At 53.1% G+C, this 19,016-nt stretch overlaps 1 protein-coding gene and 1 pseudogene across 2 annotated transcripts in view; one reads left to right on the plus strand and one right to left on the minus strand.

Annotated features, from left to right (window-relative positions):
• Window positions 1-437: 437 nt before the first annotated feature.
• CCDC88C (coiled-coil domain containing 88C) overlaps window positions 438-19,016 on the plus strand; it is a gene marked incomplete at its 5' end in the record, with an annotated part of 111,176 nt that continues 92,597 nt past the window's right edge. The window contains 3 exons of the mRNA XM_080666508.1: window positions 438-551; window positions 1,331-1,431; window positions 7,976-8,084. Coding sequence (XP_080522634.1) covers window positions 438-551; window positions 1,331-1,431; window positions 7,976-8,084 — 324 coding nt within the window. The remainder of the gene's footprint in view (window positions 552-1,330; window positions 1,432-7,975; window positions 8,085-19,016) is intronic.
• Window positions 4,057-6,752, minus strand: LOC308253473 (V-type proton ATPase subunit D-like; annotated as a pseudogene). The gene is made up of 3 exons: window positions 6,322-6,752; window positions 5,987-6,093; window positions 4,057-4,077 (listed from the first exon to the last, which is right to left on the minus strand). The product of its transcript is annotated as a V-type proton ATPase subunit D-like (transcript).

The following is a 19,016-nucleotide window of genomic DNA, read 5'->3' on the forward strand; positions in this document are numbered from 1 at the left end:
CGAAGACGCACGCGCGCAGGGAGGCGCCACGTGCTGAGGCCCCGAGCGCGCGGAGGCTGCGCTCGGCGTTGGCGCGCCGCGGTGAACCCACGTGCGGGCAGCCGGGACCCGCCTAATAGAATCCACCTACCGCCACGCACGTGCGGGCCGCCGCCCCTTCCCCGCGCCCAGCTCAGCTCAACTCGGCCCAGCGGGAACCGGATCCTGGTCCGAGCACCGCGAGGCGGCGCACCGGCCGCCTAGGGCTGCCGAGGGGCGGGGCCGCCCCGTATTGTTCCTCCCCAGAGGCCGGCCCTCCCCTTCCCTAGCCCCGGGCGGGGCGCGGTGCCGCCGCAGCCGTGGAACGTGGGCTCGCGCCCCGCCTTTGTCTCCCGGCGCGAGCCGCCGTAGCCCCGGGCCGCTGTTCGCCGCCGGAGCCGCTCTGTGGACGCGGCGCGATGAACTCGGGAAGCGGAGACGACGGGCGCAGCGAGGACGGGGGAAGCCTCAGGATGGACGTTACCGTCTCCGAGCTCATGGAGCTCTTTCTGCAGAGCCCGCTGGTGACTTGGGTGAGTGCGCCTGGCTCCCCGCCCCATTGTTAGTGCACCGGCTGCTCTCCCGCCCGCCTGCGGTCGCCACAGACACGGTCCGCCCGGCCCCGGGCGGCCCCACGTTTCGGGGGTCTTAGCAGGTGTTCCGGGCTGGGGTCGGGGTCCGTGTCCCGGGGTCCCGAGGCGTTTCCAACTCTGGAGCGGCGCGCCAGATGCAGGACCCCGTAGCGCTCCCTGCCCTGAGAGTGGGTACACCTGTTCCCGCCCGGGCATTGGGCTGCCGGTGCTGGGGCAGACGGGGTCCGAGTGGTCACCCCGGCCCCTGTGGCTTTACCACTCGGAAAAAGGACTCACTTCCCCAGCATATCCTCGTGTAGTTTTTGAACCCGAGACCAGCCGGTGAATGGCGGTGACGGGTGGGGATGGGGGGCGGGGGGTGTCTCCATGTGGGAACGCGTACAGGCTGCGGTGGGTGCAGCGATTTCCAGTAGATCTGAGACGTGAGAAATCTGTTGAAAAGGCCCTTTTATTTTTTATTTTGCCCCGTTCTGGGACGCTGGGAAAAAGTGGCGAGGAAGTTTTCCTCCTGCTGTCTCGCGTCTGTTGCCTGGAGCGGGGCAGGGAGACAGGCGCTGGAGAGAGGTGGGCTTGGTGCCTACTGAAGCGTGGGTAGGGGTTGGGTGACCCCTTCAGCCCACCCGGGCCCTCCCCCCGCCCCCCTTTGCCCCGAAGAGCTCCAAATGTGCGCGTGTGGGGTAATGTTTCCTGCCTCTCTCTCCACATCCCCCTCCTCGCAGGTGAAAACGTTGGGCCCATTTGGAAGCGGCAACCATGACAGCCTGACTCTGTACATGGATTTAGTGGATGGCATCTTTTTGAACCAAATCATGTTGCAAATGTAAGTGGTCTCCACGGACAGGACAAGGGACAAACACCGTGCTTCAGGAGGTTTGGTTTGAGGTTGTAGAAATGGAACCTGACGTTGCTATGGGAGGGTTCTTTTTTTTTTTTTTTTTTTTAATTGATATTTTTACAGAGAGTAAGGGAGAGGGATAGAGAGCTAGAAACATCGATGAGAGAGAAACATCGATCAGCTGCCTCCTGCACACCTCCCACTGGGGATGTGCCCGCAACCAAGGTACATGCCCTCGACCGGAATCGAACCCGGGACCCTTCAGTCCGCAGGCCGACGCTCTATCCACTGAGCCAAACCAGTTTCGGCTATGGGAGGGTTCTTTGCACGTGGGGCCAATGGCATCTCAGAATGAAGTGCCTTTTTGCCGCCATTTGTTGGGGTAAGAAGAACTCCAGGACAGTGCAAGGTTGGCAGCTTGTTTGATGAAGAAAATATGGGGTTGAAGGACTGCCCAACACTTGACATAGATGGTGCAATGAACTTCCAAGCACTTCATGTGATGAAGCAATGACATTAAAAAATATATATATTTGGGGATCAGGGAACTGTAACGGGCAGTGTCTGGTTACAGGAAGTGTCAGGGGTGGGTCGGGAGCATCTGTGAGTGACTAAGGTTTCGCTCTTGGTTAGGACGCCTGTACTTCCGAGCTCTCTTTCATTTCATCTTCCATGTTCAGTGGCACCAAAGCATGTGTGGTCCGTTAGGTCACTTCCCGTGACCTGGATTGAAAGTCACTGTGTGAGGAGAGGCACAGGGCGTCAGAATGCTACAGGTCCGATTTGGAGCGTGCATCTTCAACAGGGTCTTGACGGGAGTTCTCCTTGTTAGCGAGTATGTGTGACCACATCCTTTCTGGTTGCTGAAGTCTGCAGAGCCCGACTGACTGACAGCCTGCCACATGGAGGTGTTGGCTCCTCCCGCTGCGCTGTTTTTAACTCAGAAACTGCAGGGCAGATGCTGGAACTTAGTGTCGGTGATTCTTAGACACTTGATTCTTAGACACTCTGGCAGGAAAAGCAAACATCCTCGTGTTCTATGTGGATCAATCCCTTATGCTCACCTGCAGCCAAGTGTCCGACCTGAGCCTAAACCCTTTAGCTAAAGAGAATCGGCTTCATTTGTGGCCCCCGCAGGAGGAGGAGGAGTTAGCTTTGGCCTATTCAGAAAGTGATTTAAGTAGACTTAGCCTAAAAAGATCTGTTTTAAGAAATTCCCCAAGAACATTGCTCCTTTTGTTTTAATAAGTTGTGTGGAATCAGGCTGTGGGAGAGACACTTCCGTTCTAATGGGGTTTCTTCAAAAGCACTACCAGTCGTACCGATCCTGTGTTTGATTAGATCCTAAACGACAGATCAGTTAGCTTTGGCAGCACTTCTCCCAGAACGCTGACGACAGTGAGTTTTCTTGGGTTGTCTGGTGGTATAGTCAAGTTCTGGACACCCCAGAATTACTGGATTCCATTGGTGCGGTGGCTAATGAAACTTCAACCTGTCCTTACCCAAGCCCAGGACTGTTTATTAAAAAAAATCAGCGTATCCCCAGCCTTTTCGTTCAGCTTTCACACCCAGGCAGAGGGAGAACAAAAGCCCGGGCGATTGTTTCTCTTTCTTCCCTGACCTTTGGCATTCCTGACGCTTTTACCACTTGCTTGTAAATCAGGAGAGCTTGTTGGACTTTCCTTTGAGAAATGCCAGCCCATCGGCTCCTCCACAGTGGGCCTGCGGCTAAATTCAGTGTGTAGGGCTTCTTGCCTCCCCTGGAACATTTGAAATGCTATTTTCTCCTCAGCTATTTGCCAAGGTAACCAGTCTAGAAGTGAGAGCTCTGACGAGTTTGGGCTTAAGGCCGTAACCAGGGCTTCTGGGTCTTTCTGGTCAGGGCCAGGCACAGAAAAGGGACACCAGGGAAGCCGGCTTGTTGGGGTGGCTTTGCAGAATGAGGAATCCAGGAGAGAGTGGCAGCGGCGCAGTGTACCTGTTGATAGGGTGACGAGACTAACCCTGCTCCAGGTGCAGGAATGAGAACATTAGGAGCCTTTGGAAGTGGTGGGGATGGCCTGGAAAAGGGGTACAGGAAAACGGACAGGTAGAAGCTTTCTGTATAATGACTGGAGTATGTTTCATTTTTTTTTTAAATTTTCTTTATTGATTAAGGTATTACATATGTGTCCTTATTCCCCCATTACCCCTGTGTTTCATTTTTTAACTCATCAAGCTGTAACTTAAGATACATGCATTTTACTCTAGGTAAAAATTCCCTCATTTACAAAAAAAAAAAAAAATTCCAGCCCCAGTGTCAACACATAGGGAGCCAGCCTGGGTTTGAAGTCCAGGTATCTGTCATCCTAGCTGCCTGACACTGGGCATGGCACTCATCACCTCAGTTTCCTCATCTGTGAAATGGGAACTAAAGTGCCTCCCTTAAGAGATGGTCGTGAGGGTTAAATGAGATGATGTGTTAGCATTTAGCACAGTGCCTGCCGTTTAGAAGGTGTTAGTGTCAGTTATGTATATGCTATCTTAATCCAGGAAGGATATGAGTTGGGTTTTTTCCTTCAGTCTTTCTCCCATATTGTTAGTCTCCTAGATTGCTGATAATTCTTAGCCTTAGCCCTCTCCCAGTGAGATCTGGGGGGGGCGGGAGGGGGGACGGGGGGGAGCAGGTCTTAGCCCCACATCTGACACTGTACTTAAGCCAAGCCTCTGTTTTCACTTCTGCCAAATGGAGACATGTCAGCTACCCAGCAGGTAAGGCTGTTCTGCTTTACCACCCATGCTGGGAGCTTCCACTGTGTGCTATTCACCTGCTTTGATCCATTCCCCCCGGGTTGGTAGGAGCTGAGAAGAGAGCAGTATGCTAACTGGCTTGCTGGAGCTCAGATAAGAGGCATGTTACCTGACACTTCAGAGCCATATGGAGGCTGGCTGGGGCTCACGTGACCGCACCTGGGCATTGTCTCTGGCAACTGAAGAAGGCTGCGGTAGTCAGTCGTGGCTTGGCCCCGGCCTCCCGGTGAGGTGACATCAGTGCCGGGAAGCAGGAAAGCCCTGTGAGCTCAGCTTTCAGGGGAGGCCCCGGTCTAGGAGAATTCCTGAATGGAAGCGAGGCATTGAGTGGTGTGGATGGAGATGCATGGGAAACCGGCTGAATAGCTCCTCTGTAAATGCAGTCTCTGGGTACCTACCGGTCCCCAAGGGAAAAGAAGGTGTCTCATTCACGTTGGACTCATTTTTTCACTTGTCTCGTAGGAAAATTACCTAAGAGCTTTGATTCTAGCATCAGGCAGGCAAGTTCAAATCCCCCCTCTGCCACTCACTACTTTTTTTTTTACTTTGAGCACATTCCTTACTTAAACTCTATGCCTCCATTTCCTGATCTGTAAGAAGGGGATGGTACTTCATAGATTTGGAGAGGATTAAAAAAGATCACGTGTATAGAAAATGCCCAACCAATGTCCATCATCATTGTCATTAGAGTGAGGCCCAAAACTGTGTGTGTGTGTACTTGAGAGAGTGGACACTTTGGATATGACCCAAATTGGAATCAGCAGCCCTTGATGTATCTCCCGCAGCACGGAGGGGAGGGGGTTACCCAGTCCGGGGCAGAGTTGGCTTGTTTTGATTTGGTTCCTAATAACCTTGCTTTACCTGAGAGCCTTAAAGGAGGGAGTATTAATGATCGTGATAATTAGTTCACGTGCTCGTATAGTAAATGTCAGGGCGCTTTGGGAGTGTAGTTTCAGTTAGCTACCGCTCTTCAGAACAGATGGGAGAAGCAGACATGGTCAGAGCCCAGGCCCCAGCCCTGGTGCATGGAGTGTCTTCTAGGGGCAGCGAGCGTCCCCATGTGTGCTGAGGCCCTTTGGCTCCTGGCACTCCTGGGGTGGTCCCCGTCTGACTTAAATGAAAGCTGAGGCGACAGTAACGACGAAACAGAAAAAGCCTTCATGTTCTCTTAAGTTCTGCTTTGTTACGAAGCACATTTGTCACTCTGAAATGGCTTGTTATCTTTTAATGTACTGTCGTCAGGGGAGACTTGCATCTTCAAGGTAAATTATTTTGTAATGCTAGGTGCACTTCTGCAGCTAAGTGCCTTTGCCGTTTAAATTCTGAACGCCTCCTCTATTCCTAAATTAATTTCCACTGAACATTAACCTTTTTTTTTTTTCTCATGCATGCATGCATGAACGGCTTCATGAGGGACATGTAACGTGTAGGCTGGCCAGACTCTATGACTGTGTGGAGATAGTAAAAAATGTTGTCACATGACAGTTGAAAAGAGGTCCCTCTGGCTTCCCCACGGAACCCACTGACTATTTTAGGGGCTGTAGGATGACTGAATAAAATCCCTGGCTGAGTATTGCATGTAATGAGTAAAGGGGTTCAGATACACACAGTGCAAGGTGGGGACTCATGGTACAGCTATCAAATATTCATGGCTGAATTTAATTAAATTAAGTGTTTTTTTAAATTAAATTGGTGCCATGTTAGGACTTCTGAAAGAACCAGCGCAGGAAAGATCATTCAAACGGAAGACCTCATCCTTCTCTTCAGCTGGAAGATTGCCAGGCTCCGCCACCTCCCCAGCTGCCCTTCGTTGCTCCAAGTCCTTCTCAGATTTTTCCTTGAGAACCTTTTTCTTCTCTATTTTTTTTTTCCAAATATATTTTTTTAATTGATTTCAGAGAGGAAGGAAGAGGGAGAGATAGAAACATCCATAATGAGAGAGAATCATGCATCGGCTGCCTCCTGCAAGTCCCCCGCTGGGGATCGAGCCCAGAACCCGGGCATGTGCCCTTGACTGGAATCGAACCTGGGACCTTTCAGTTCACAGGCCGACGCTCTATCCACTGAGCCAAACTAGCTAGGGCTCCTCTATTTTCTTTAACCTATAGAACTCTTCTCTGATCCAGCGCCGGGATGACATAAGCAGGGGTACGTTCAATCCGGGGAATGATATGTTCAATGGCATTTACACGCCTGTTGGATATCTTAATAGCTCTATTCCCAGTAACAAAGGAAGGCTGCAGAAGGCTAGTTCCACCAGCAGTTCCATTGCTTCGGCACAGTTCCTCCATGAATGTAGCCAGTTGTTCCCCACCTCTGGCCAGGCCAGTCAGTTCATAGCTGTCATTTCCTTCACAGTAATGTTCAAGTGCTGGCCAAGTAGCACCTGCTGCATTCTTTCTTCGCTCAGATCTTCACTTGGGCTCCATTTACATTTTGGATAACTGGTGCTCCAGTCCCCTGCTGTGAACTTGGCCTCGAGAGTGAAAGGCAGCTTCTCCCATCGCTTCACCCATCCACAGTTTAGTCTTAGTCTCTGTTACCTTTAGGCTCTGTCAAAATCGAGGAGTTTGTTTTTCTTCATTGTTCTTCCAGAGACATTTGAAATGACTTCTCTACTTGTAGATTTTTTTTCTGTTTGTCAATTTTGTATTAATTATTGACTTCACATGAGCCGAGTGTCATTGAGATTGATTTCCGTACCTTCCCAAACCCCCCTTCGTTTATCGAGGGGGCGGGTTACTGCCGAAAGAGGAAGAGGCCTGTCTCTCTTCCATCACACCAGCTCCCAGGAGGCTCAGCGCCCCCATCACAGGGCTCGGTGACAGATGAAACCGTGAAGACAGCCCTCATTTGAATTAGACATCCCTCCTGTGTCTTGGGACAGTAATGTGTGGGGGAGGGCTTCGTTATGAAAAGCAGGAGAGGTGGCAGCTAAATTGTCCTATTGTGTCTGTTCTCTTCAGATAGGAAACCTTTTTTTTTTAACGGAGAATTGTGAGGCATATCCTGTACAGATATAGATGAGTGCAATTATAAGTCACTGGATTCAGATGACTACTTTTCATCATGGCCAGACCGGACTTTTGCCCGAGAGTGGAAACTAAATGATGCTTTGGGGGTTTCCCACATGCATCACTCGTCTCTCTACGGTTAGCATTTCTCGTAGGCCGCATTGTACACCGTATGGTGCCGCGGACTGATGTCTGTTTGTCCAGGTGGGATCCTGTCCCTAGCATGTAAAACCACAGGCAGGGTCAGCGTGAGACCAATGCTGGTGACAGGAAGGGAACCCATGTGAAGTAGAACATGAATGATTCTTACTGATTTAAGTCAGAACATGTACCATTTTTCCCGTTTTTCTTTCTTGATGATTCGTATATTTTCGTGTGTTCAGCTTTTAATCTTGAAATATATTTTGGGGTAGGTCATTGATTTTTACACTGTAACTTTCTGGGTCTGCACTGCATTTGGTGGTGGTTTAGGGGTGCTGCTAGCAGTGGGCATGGAAATGCCATTGATTAAGGGCCTGAGGAGGGTGGGGGCTTGTGGGAGCGGGAGCGATGTGTGTCGCGGCTCAGGTCTACAGTTCAGCAGTGGCAGAACTGGGGTTTGACTGGAGCCACACTGGTAATAGCCCCACACTCACCTGGGCTTGGAGAGGGCTGCCCAGCGCCGGGAAGGGAGGTGCGGTCAGTGCTGGGGGACGCCATTTCCATGCTCGTGCTTCCTCCCCTAGAGACCCCAGGCCGACGAATCAGCGCATCAACCAGCACGTGAACAACGACGTGAACCTCCGCATTCAGAACTTGACCATCTTGGTGAGAAACATCAAGACCTACTACCAGGTAAGGGCAGCCCCCTGCTCCCCAGGAGTCCCGTGCTCCTGGCAGTGTCGCCGCTCAAACGGTTTCCCCACAGGAAGCCCGGAGGAAATGCTGTTCACGGTCAGGCATCTGCTTGCTGACAGTTGGTGTGTTTTTTCACTTGCATCTGTTTTTTGCATTGTGAGGAAGGTCAGATGTTGCATTGCTTTGCCTTTGTCCAGGGAAGGTCCTTTGAGCGGTGTGCAAGGCATTGGGTCTGGTGCTATGAGGGCCCCAGTGATGAGCCCCGGGTCGCCACTGTGGCCCCAAGCACCGGTCGCCTGGGGACTGGCTGGCCTGGGCACCGGGAGGGGCACCCTGATGTGGTTATCACCCACAGCTCAGCGAGTCTTTGTACAGCAGCAGTTCAGGGGGTTGAAGGAGATATGGGACCACAGAAGGGTTATGTTGGGTCAGGACTGTAATCGGCGAGCCTCCAGCGTGCAGACAGGAGCGCTGGAGTTCACCGTGTGGAATGCCCACTTGCCCGTGCTCACCACACCTCATTAGCAGATAGTCTGTGGTAGGAGGACCTGATGGGGAAGGGCTGTTAAAATCCCCACCCAGCCTTGGAAGGTGGGGTGACATCTTTGATATTTGTGGTCTTTATGTGGCCAGCACTGATGCAGTATGGACCGAAACTGCCCCGCAGGGCCCTGGTTTTCAAACCTTTTCTGAGCACTGAAACTCTCCCCCCATATGAGTTTTTTTTTTAAGGTTTCAGGTGAAATCCAGTGACTCTGATTGACTTGGGGGTTGGGGACCCCTGGTGCTTTCTGCTCAGTCCCCTCTCCCTTCAGGGCATTTCTGTGGGTTCCTGGGACCCCAGGAGCATGGTTTAAGAACCACTCAGCTCATCAACAAGTCCCAGATCCATGCCGAGGTTTCACTGCGATCTGGGGCCAGACTGCCTGTGAGCCCCGTTCTCGGCACGCAGCTGTGCTCATTCCAGGGCCTGTCGGCCGCACAGCGCCGTGACCCTCCGAGCAGCCTCTGGGTGGCTTACAACCAGCCCCATCCTTTCAGTTAGAAATGCCAGCTGCCCTGAGGAGGGGCCGGGAGGCAGGGCCGGGAGGCAGGGCCGGGCCTGGGAAAACGGGGACTGTGGGGCTGAAGTGGCTTCGTTTCTTTTGTCTGAGGGGAGCCACACTGAGGGCCTGGTGGGTTTCAGCTCGTGCTGCCTTTGGGACAGCCACGGGCAGGGGAAGCTGGGCGGAGGCGGCGGTGCTGCCATGGAACTTGGGTCTGGGTGTGGAGGGGCTTGATTCCTGGCTGCGGGCACTCTTCGTGGTAAGCAGGTGCTTTTGATGCTGCGTGCTAGTGCCAGGGAAGTGGATGGTGCCAACAGAGCAATAGACAAGAACCCTAGCTCAGGCTGTGTGGGGGGCATTTGGGAAGGCTTCTTGGAGGAAATGGCACCTGAGTGGACTGATGGTGGGCAACTGAGTTTCCAAGGTTGGAGGGTTACGGGAAGGAAACAGGAGGAAGGTGTGGAGGTGGAGGGAGTCCTGGAGGCACAGACAGTCCTGTCCTCCGTCTGTCAGTCAGCACGTGGCCCAGTTGCTGGGGTGAAGGCCTGTCTCTCCCAGTTCCAGATGAATCAACACCAGGGAGAGAGGTCAACGTGGCACCCATGGCGGGCAGGCCTCCCGCCTCAGGCGTTGCTGTGGTCACCTCTCCCTGTGGCAGCGATGAAGGCCTCAGGCGGAGGGGCGGTTTCTGAGGCTCTCCGTGAGCAGCCCGGGCAGTCGGGCTCTGGCGCAGGCTGCGTGGCCATGCACAAGCCGCCCTCTGCTCCGGCTGGCCGAGGAGGGTGCACGCTGCTGGTGGTCAGCTGCCCCGCGGGGCAGGTCTAGGCTGGCCAGGGGGGCTCGGCACTGCTTGGGACCTTGTCGAGTTGCAGGCAGTTTGCTGCTCTTGGGGGACTGTGTAGAGCTCCAGAGCACGGGAACCACGTCAGGAAGGAAGAGATGGCCAGTCCCCCCTCAGGGCCCAGCGAGAATCGTGGTAGAAGGAAGGACCCTGCCTCCTAGCTCGGCGTCTGCACTGTTGGCTTCTGCCCTGAGGGCAGGGCTGGTGTGCGTGGCAGCCTCCGCCTGGTGCCCAGTGTAAATGTTTGCTGAAGCCCTTGCCCTCGGTCCTGCTCACGCGGACAAAGCCACCTCTGGGCTGACACAGGTAGGCGCGGGCAGGGCTGAGCTGTGTGTGTTCTTCCTTCTGATTTACTATAACATAAAGTTAAGTTCTGGTCCTATAAGTAATACGTGCTTTTTATAAACAGCCTGGAAAACAAACAGGTAGCGAGAAAAAAGACCCACCCATTCTTTCTCCCACCCCTGAAAGACCATCCGCAGGAGCAGTTTTAGCGTTTCCTCCCAGTGTTCCCATGAATAGTTTTTGTTTCACGCCGTTGTGGCCGTGCCTTACATACAATCGCATATCCTGCCTTTTTTCCCTCCCACCTGACATGGTAGCAGAAGCATAATTGGTCATTATAGTCAAGCGACATTCAAGCAAGTTTTCCAAAGAAGTGCTTGCCCAGCGTCCCCTGGTGTGAGGGCTTGGGTGAAGTGAGACAAAACTTGCTTACTCTGACCAGGGCGGGTCACCCCCAAGTAGAGTGGGACTCCCTCCTGCCCCTGGCTTTTCAGTCAGACACGTCAAGGTCATGGAATCCAGCCCTGGGCCTTGTTTGCCAGGCAGCGGTTCTCACCCTGGCCCACCTTTCCTGGGGCACCATGGGGCCGGAGCAGTTAGGAAGGCCAGGGTCTCTCTTGAACAGCATGGGCTTGTTTCGCAAGAAGCTTACGTTTTGCCTCTGAAAGCCTGTGGCGACCTTGTCCTTGACCTTTCTCAGAAGACAGAAGGTGGGTGAGAGGCACACGCCAGGCTCAGTCTGACCGCTGGTGTCTCAGCCAGCATCTCAGGCCTCCTCCTGGCTTGGGGCTTGGACTCCTCTGGGGTTGGGGCCAGGACTCTGTATTTTCAGAAGCTCTCCAGCTGTTGAGTCTTACCGTCCTTCCTATTATGCCGGGACTCAGTGGGCTAGAGTAGTGGTTCTCAAAGCGGGGTTCCCAGCCCAGCCCAGCCCAGCAGTAGGGAACTTGTTAGAAACACATCTGCGTCTGTGTCTCTAACCAGCCCCTCCCAAGACCTGCTGTGGAGGTCCTGCCTCCGTCTTAAGCCCTGCAGGGGCTGCTGCTGCACCCTCACATGGGAACCCCGAGCTACAGAGCGTGCCTCGTGACGTCTGGAAGAGGCGTCTTCCGCCAGTTGTAGGGCAGAGAGAGCTCGTTCTCCCCAGTGGCTCGTCTGCATCACATACAGCAGAAACACACCTCATCTGCCCTGGGGCCGGTGCGTTCCTTCTCTGGGCCTCTGAGTTCGCATTTGTCCAGAAGAGGATGGGCCCTGGGAGTCCGATATTCTACTGCCCCACAGTGACCAGGGATGGCCAAGATTTAGAGTTGTGATCACCGCCAGGAAGTTTTGTTTTATGAGTTCCTTGAACTTGGCTCTTCGGACTTCTCGTCTCTCACTGTGGTTAGAAGGCACCGCAGACCCAAAATATTGTTCCTTTCTAGGGGGCACGTAGTATGCTTTTTAGTACATGTTAGCTGTTGTTATTAGCTGATATGATTGTTTTCGTTGGACTTTTAAAATTTTTTATTGTTGAGAGTATTACAGATGTCCCTCATTCTCCCCCTATGCCCTTCCCCCAGATATTGTTCTTTATCTCAGAAGAAACAGCAGAATAAATAGTCTGGGGTTGCTTTGTCTTCTGTAATCTATTTTTCCCTTCATTGCTTTGAAGAATTAAAACAGTACCAGTGTTTATCATGAACACCTGTGTATCTGTCATTCAAATGAATATGAACATACTAGAGGCCCGGTGCACAAAATTCGGGGAGCAGGCCTAAGCTGCAGTCTGGCCTCCCTCTGCGGGAGGCGACCGGCTGGTCAGGGGAAGGCACCACCCCTGTCACCCGCTGCTGTTGCCACTGCTGGCCACCGCAGCCACCCAGGTGTTTTCATCAACACGGACTCCAGTCCCTTCACCACAAAAAAATGACAACGTTCTTTAGGCATTTTCAAGATGTCTTTTTTATAGGATATGACCTTTCTTTTTTTATTCTCACCGAGGATATTTTTCCATTGATTTTTAGAGAGTGTGGAAGAGAGAGGGAAAGACAGAGAGAAACATCAATGTGAGAGGGACACTTCGATTGGTTGCCTCCTGCATGAGCCCTGACCTGGGCCCCCGCCAGGGAGGAGCTTGCAACCTAGGTACATGTCCTTGATGAGAATCGAACCTGGACCCTGTGGTCCGCAGGCCAAGGCTCTATCCACTGAGCCAAACCGGCTAGGGCAGGATATGACATTTCTTAGCCCCTCCAGCAGTGGACCTTCATTTTTTCCTCCAGGAGTGAGGTGGAAAAACCCTAGATCACCTTCTTGAATTCTTATTACCCAAGTTACCAAGAACACTGCGAGTGGTGTACAGGGAGCTTAGCCAATGAGCTGTAAGAAAAGGTGTTTCCTCTGCAGCTCACGTGCAGAGGCAGGACTGCTGGCGCACTGTCTCTCAGTGAGGGCGGGCCCCCTGTGTGTCTCCACTCCAGGCCCATCTGTGCGCGCAGCCTCCTCCTGAGCCAGCCGTGACTGTTACGGCTTCCCAGCTACCTCTTTATAGATATAGATATAGATATAGATGGATAGATATATGTGTAGGTGTGTGTACACACATACATACAAACATTACTGTGATATCTTGAGGTAGAACTTCCATACATTGTCTGTACCTTTTCCCTACTCAGCCTTGTTTTTGAGACCTGTCAGCTCTGTGTGGCCTTGTATGCGATAAGCACGGGCTGATTACTAAAAATTAGAATCATATCTTTAGGAATGTGCAAGCTTGGTTTCAAAAATGAAAGACTTTTGTTCAAAAGTAAGAATAGTAGGAAGTGTACATTTGTACATTGTTGGTGGGAACAGAGTAAACGCACGTAGCTCTGTCTCATTCGTGTGGCCTGGAGGCTTAGTGGAACTGAAGTCCCCTTAGGTTGGTGTGACAGTGGTCAAGGAGCTTATACTCCACTTAGGCCATATCTGCAGGTACCACCAGAGTTCGCCTCATGAATAACACATTGTATTTAATTTGCAGGGGAGGAATTACGGGCTCTACTTCTGACTTTGAAGGTTAAAGAGGAGGAATGTGAGATGGATATTCTTGATTTTGTAACCTATGTCTGTATTCTGAAGAAGAGTAGCCAATACAGAGGGAAGGAGTCAAGAGAAAAAGCGGCGGCGGGGGGGGGATCAAAGTAAGGTTTTGATCATAAAAATATTTTCTGATTGCAGATTGGGAAATATAAAGACAATTAAATCCACTCACTGGTATTTATGCTTTCTGACTTCTTGTCCATGCCTATGTGTGTGTTTCAAGGTGTGGAGATCATTCCTATTAATGGTAACCTTTCTTTCCTTTTACTGTGTAGTAAGGAATTTTGCTGTGTCATTAAATATCTTTTCATAGTATGGATTTTAGTGAGCCATTTTGCTGTGTCATTAAATATCCTTTCATAGTATGGATTTTAGTGTGTTCGTGACATTTTCTCATGTGTCTTGGATGCTGTTATTTCTTTCTCAGAATTATTTTTTTTAATATATTTTATTGATTTTTTACAGGGAGGAAGGGAGAGGGAGAGAGAGTTAGAAACATCGATGAGAGAGAAACATCGATCAGCTGCCTCCTGCACACCTCCTACTGGGGATGATCCTGCAACCCAGGTACATGCCCTTGCCCGGAATTGAACCTGGGACCCTTCAGTCCGCAGGCCAACACTCTATCCACTGAGCCAAACCAGTTAGGGCCTGTCTCAGAATTATAACCAAGACCACCATGAACACACTGGGTACATACATTTTTCAGCTATTCTCATTTCCTTGGGATAAATTCCTAGCATGGAATTCCTGGGTCGAAGGGCATGAATACTTGGAGGACGTGTGCTGCTGACTGCCCAGGTTGCCGTTTTTATAGGCCTTCTGTTGTTCTCTGCCGGGCCGTGTGACCGTGCCCTCCGCGCGCTGTATGGCCCTGCTGGAGGGCAGGGGTCTGTGTTCCCGTTGAGGGCTGACTCTGCCGGGTGGAAGAAGGTCTGAGGTGACTTTTACTGTACGTCTGGGCAAACGTCCTTGTGTTGGAGAGTGGTTGGATGCTGCTCTGGAATCTCCAGCAGGACAGCCACAGGTGAGCGGGCCCTGGTGAGAGAAGGCAGTGAGCTGGGTGGTCCAGAACCAGAGAGACCCCCGTGCCCCTCCTCATGTCAGCCATGGGAGCCCTTCATCGGCTGTGGACCTGACCCAGGAGCGTCCCGTCCCCACTTCCCTGTGAACGTTTGCCTTCCGTCTAAAATGCAGGAGCGAGCCTTCCAGTCTGTGTGGGGAAGTGACCCTGAGGAGGGCAGTGGTCTGCGTGGACCCCTCCTTTCCTCTTTCCTTCCTCTCGCCTCCCGGCCTTGCATCCTTTCTCCTGTAGAGTGATGAAACGAGGAAGCTCTGGTGGCCTGGAGAGGTGGGCGTGGCTCACGAGGTGCTTTTTCTTTCTATCTTTTGTTCTTAAAGGCTGTTCTCCTGCCCGAGATGCTCACATCTAGTGGGTGGGAGGGAGGCCAGATAGACCAACTGCTGAAACCCTGTGTGTGCACAGGACACGGGGACATCACAGGACATAGGAGGGAGTTCCCCAGTCAGGGACGGGCGAAGCTCATGGAGAGCTTTCTCAAGGGGGTAACCCTTGACCCAAATCTTGAAGGATTGTCAAGGAGCTAGACTGGCAGAAAATGGGGTGCATGGGGTGTCCTGGGAGAGGAACAGCACCTGCATACTATGGAGACATAAAACAGCCTGAAGACTAATTAAGTCACTTCCGGGTGGCTGTGGGGAGTGACTGCAGGAGGCTGGAAAGGTGGCAAAGTTCCAGGGGGTGAATGCCCTGCTAATGAAGTTGAACTTCAACTTTGGGAGTTGAAGACCTCAGGAGTCCTTGGAGAACCTTTAAAAGGGAACGTTTAAGAACGAAAACATCCGTGCACATAGTTAGAATGGACTATGGGAGGAGGGAGTCAGGGAGTCAGGGCGTCAGGGCAGGTGGTGGGGCCCTAGACCCGTGGTCGGCAAACTGCGGCTCGCGAGCCACATGCGGCTCTTTGGCCCCTTGAGTTGGCTCTTCCACAAAATACCACGGCCTGGGCGAGTCTATTTTGAAGAAGTGGCATTAGAAGAAGTTTAAGTTTAAAAAATTTGGCTCTCAAAAGAAATTTCAATCGTTGTACTGTTGATATTTGGCTCTGTTGACTAATGAGTTTGCTGACCACTGCCCTAGACCAAGGCTCAGGCAGAGGAGAGGGGATGAGTTCCGAGAGACTCACCTGGGGCATTGGCCACGTGGGGCCGTGGACAGCAGCTTGCTCAGTGCCCCACCTGCATGAGCATCTGCGGGGAGAATACATCTACGGAAAGCTGCGGGCAGGGCTCCAAGGGGCTGCGTGTAGTGGCTCTGGGTCAGCCGGACAGGCCACAGGCGGGGGGCAGCTTTCAGGCCCGCCAGAGTTTTCCGCACTAAATGAAAGGCGTTTACTCCTAACCTGCTGGCCAGGGACGGAGCAGACGGGGCTGGGGACGCCTGGTCACGTACTGCCAGGCCCCAAACCTTTCCAGGGGCAGGTGTTTCTGCAAGACGTGAGCCCGCCAGTAGCACTCGCTTTCCTTTCTGTTGTCGCCTTTTTGTTTTCAGAAGAAAAGCTGTCGGGATCTACTGAACGGCAGCTGAGAACTCTGGGACTGGGCTCTGTGCCCCAGGCACACGGTGGAGAGGAAACCGCCGGGCCTGCTGGGAGCCTGGCGCTCTGCAGGAGCTTTCTAGCCTCCTGTGAGGGAGGAGTTGCTGCCCCTGTTACATGAGGGAGATAAGGAAATAGCCCCAGAGCGCGGCACGTTGTTGGGGCCTCGGTCACTTGGGGAAACTTCTTTCTAAGAATCAAGCTCTCCACAATCACTCATGTAGGGGGGTGGCTTGCCGCTGTTCTGGGGGGTTGGCAGGATCCGCACAACAGCAGGCGGCGTGCACCCTGAGACAGATGCCTCGCCTGACGTGCCAGGCTAGGAGGGCCGCTTCTGCGGGGGCTCCTGCTCACCTCCCCCTCGTTAACCCGATTTCACACCAGCGGAGCCCCAGAGGAAGGACTGGATTGCTTCAGGCACCTCTGAAGCCAGCACTTCCGGGGTTGGGCCCAGGGTGGGACCCAGGGAGCAGCTGGCCCCAGACTTTACCCCGCACCCCCAGAGCAGCAGGAAGCAGAGAATCAGGGCTAATGGCAGGGGCTGGGAGGGGTGAAAGGTGGGCCTGAGGTAATTAGCAGAGCTGGCATTCGGCCAGGCCATGGAGGCTTTAAAGCAAGGAGATGGGGAGAGGGGGCTGGGGAGGAAGGAGGGGTGTGTGTGTGTGTGTGTGTGTGTGTGTGTGTGTGTGTGTCCCCGTGTCCCTCCTCCTGGCCTGAAGTCCAACCTTGAATTGCTGGGGGTTTCCATTCTGTCCCTGAGCTGCCACTTCCTCCTTTGCCTGCACAGAGAGGAGGAAGCAGCTCCAGAGTCTTGCCTTTTGCTCCCAGGAAGCCACCAGGGTCCCTGTGGGCTGCCACTGTGTTTCGGTCTGTTCTGCACAAACTGAGCCCAAATGCCCAAACAACGGCCCCAAAGATCCACTCAGATCTTCACGTTTACCAATCTGGACTTCCTCGTGTCTGACTCGTGTGCCCTCACCATGTATTTACTTGGCGTTTTTTGCTCAACTTTTCTATTAATTTGCAGCCTTTTGTTTAAAATAAAAAGCAGGGTGTTTCTGAGCCCTTCACAGAAGAGAGCACCAAAGCTGTGTGGGGTTGGGAAGCTGGGTCACCCATCATCAGGCAGGAGCTCCGAGTGGGCGCTTCCGGCAGAACGCGAGCTGAAGCCGTGACTGAGCAGAAGCTGCGGCTCTTTGCTGGAGCTCCTTGGCCCCAGTGCGGCCTTGGCCCCACGTGTTCAGGACTGAGCGGCCAGGTGCGTGAGGCTCCGGCACGTCGCTGGGTGAAGGAAGTTGCAAACACAGCTTCTCTTACAAGATCCTGAGCGCCAGGGAGGTAGGAAGTGGTGAGAGGTACCCCTTCTGTGTGTGACCAAAGGGAAGGAAATGGATGGGAAATGGAATTTTCAAGTTGTTAAAAAAGAAAAAAATTGCCTCTCCTTTGCCTCGGGTTTTGGTGTGAAGGGCCAAAATCAGCATGTTTGATGTTACAACTGGTTTGTCAGAGGAGTTCTGAAGAACCTGCCCGGGCAGGCTCTGCCCCTCCGGGGAGCTGGCTGTGTGGCTCGCATGGCGCATACCCAGGACTAATAACAGTGTTTGTTATTCAGCTGTTCTTTTTGGAAAGGCAGAGCTTTCCGCTCCTTTGCTGTGGCATTCGGGGACTTGGTCCTTGACGATGTAATTTCAGTCCTATTTTTCTCGTGATGGGGAGAAAGACAGTGATAGGATGAGGTGCCTGTCTTCGGTTGGTGGGTCCTGCCAAGACCAGGGGAGGGGGGACGGGGGGGGGGAGCGTGTTGAAGAGGTTGCCCCCTGTCTCCCGATCCTGAATTTGTTGGTGATATTTTGAGGGGGCGTGGAGGTTTCAGAAGGGCCACGAGGCTGCCTGCTGCACGCTGCAGGGATCCCGCTGGTTTGAGATTAGGTTGTAGCAGGTTATGCAGAGAGAGAGGGAGGGATGGTGTCCAAACGTGGAGCCAGTCTCTGTGGGAGGAGAGGGGGCACAGCACATCTGGGGGAACGTGAGCTGCCACCCAGGCTTCTGAGGGAGTGGTCAGATGTGCTTTCTCGGGCCGGAGCTCAGCCCCTGCCCTGTGCTCTGTGGGGTGGCCAGGAAGGTGCAGCCAGAGGGGGAAGAAGGGGACAGCAGGTGGGAGGGCGGAAATAAGGATGAGCGCCATCCACCACGTTGCTAAGCTGGGTCCTTTAATTCTTTCGGGAGTCCTTGTGTGTCACTGGTACTATAGCAAGGTGACCTGCAGTGCATCCTTCAGCTTTACATTGTAGGTTGTTGTGAGGCACAGTGAAGCAACACCAGGGTTTTGAGTCAGTGAACCATGGCCCGCCCCTGCTCCCAGGCTGACTCCGCGGGGGCTGCCCAGAGGGCGGTGGAGGGCCGAGTCCCTGTGTAATGGAGGGCTTGGGCGAACGGAGTACAGATCCAAGTGCAGAGAGTAAGAAAAGAAACGCACGCCCATCCGCTTACAGGGGCGGGAGGGACAGGCAAAGGGCTCCTTTAGCTCCCTGCCCGTATTGTGGCCCTGGGCACCTTCCTCTCCAGTGCCTCGTGCCTGCCTCAGGACTGTAGGGAGGGATGGCCAGGGTCTGTGCAGGTACCCATGCCGATGGCGCCTGCCCTGCTGAGCAGAGGGGGACGTGGGCACCCCCTCTCCGGGCCCTGCTGAATTAATTCATCTGTTGTGAGCGGATTATGGGAGGGCCCTTCCAAGAGCTGCACTCTGAGTGGGGTTTGTTCGGTACGTATGCACCTATGGGCTGGACTTGCGCCCCACGTGGTTTTCTCCTGCACGATGAGCTTCTGTGTTAAGCTTACCGTGTGCTCACGGCGTACTGAGTGTCTCAGGCACGTTACCTCTTGGACGCCTCAGGATTTTATGTCGCCGGCATGCAGCTCGTTAACAGCAGGCACTGCATCTGTATCACCCACGGGAAAGGTGTCCACCCTCAGCGTGTGCTAGTGACCGTGGAAGCCATAGTAGTTGAGAGACTAAGTCATTCCATTGAGAAAGCACATTATTCTGGTTGTAGGCCGGCGCCCTCTCCCTAGG

The sequence above is a fragment of the Plecotus auritus genome (assembly GCF_963455305.1).
Source record: "Plecotus auritus genome assembly, chromosome: 1".
Classification (NCBI taxonomy): Eukaryota; Metazoa; Chordata; class Mammalia; order Chiroptera; family Vespertilionidae; genus Plecotus; species Plecotus auritus.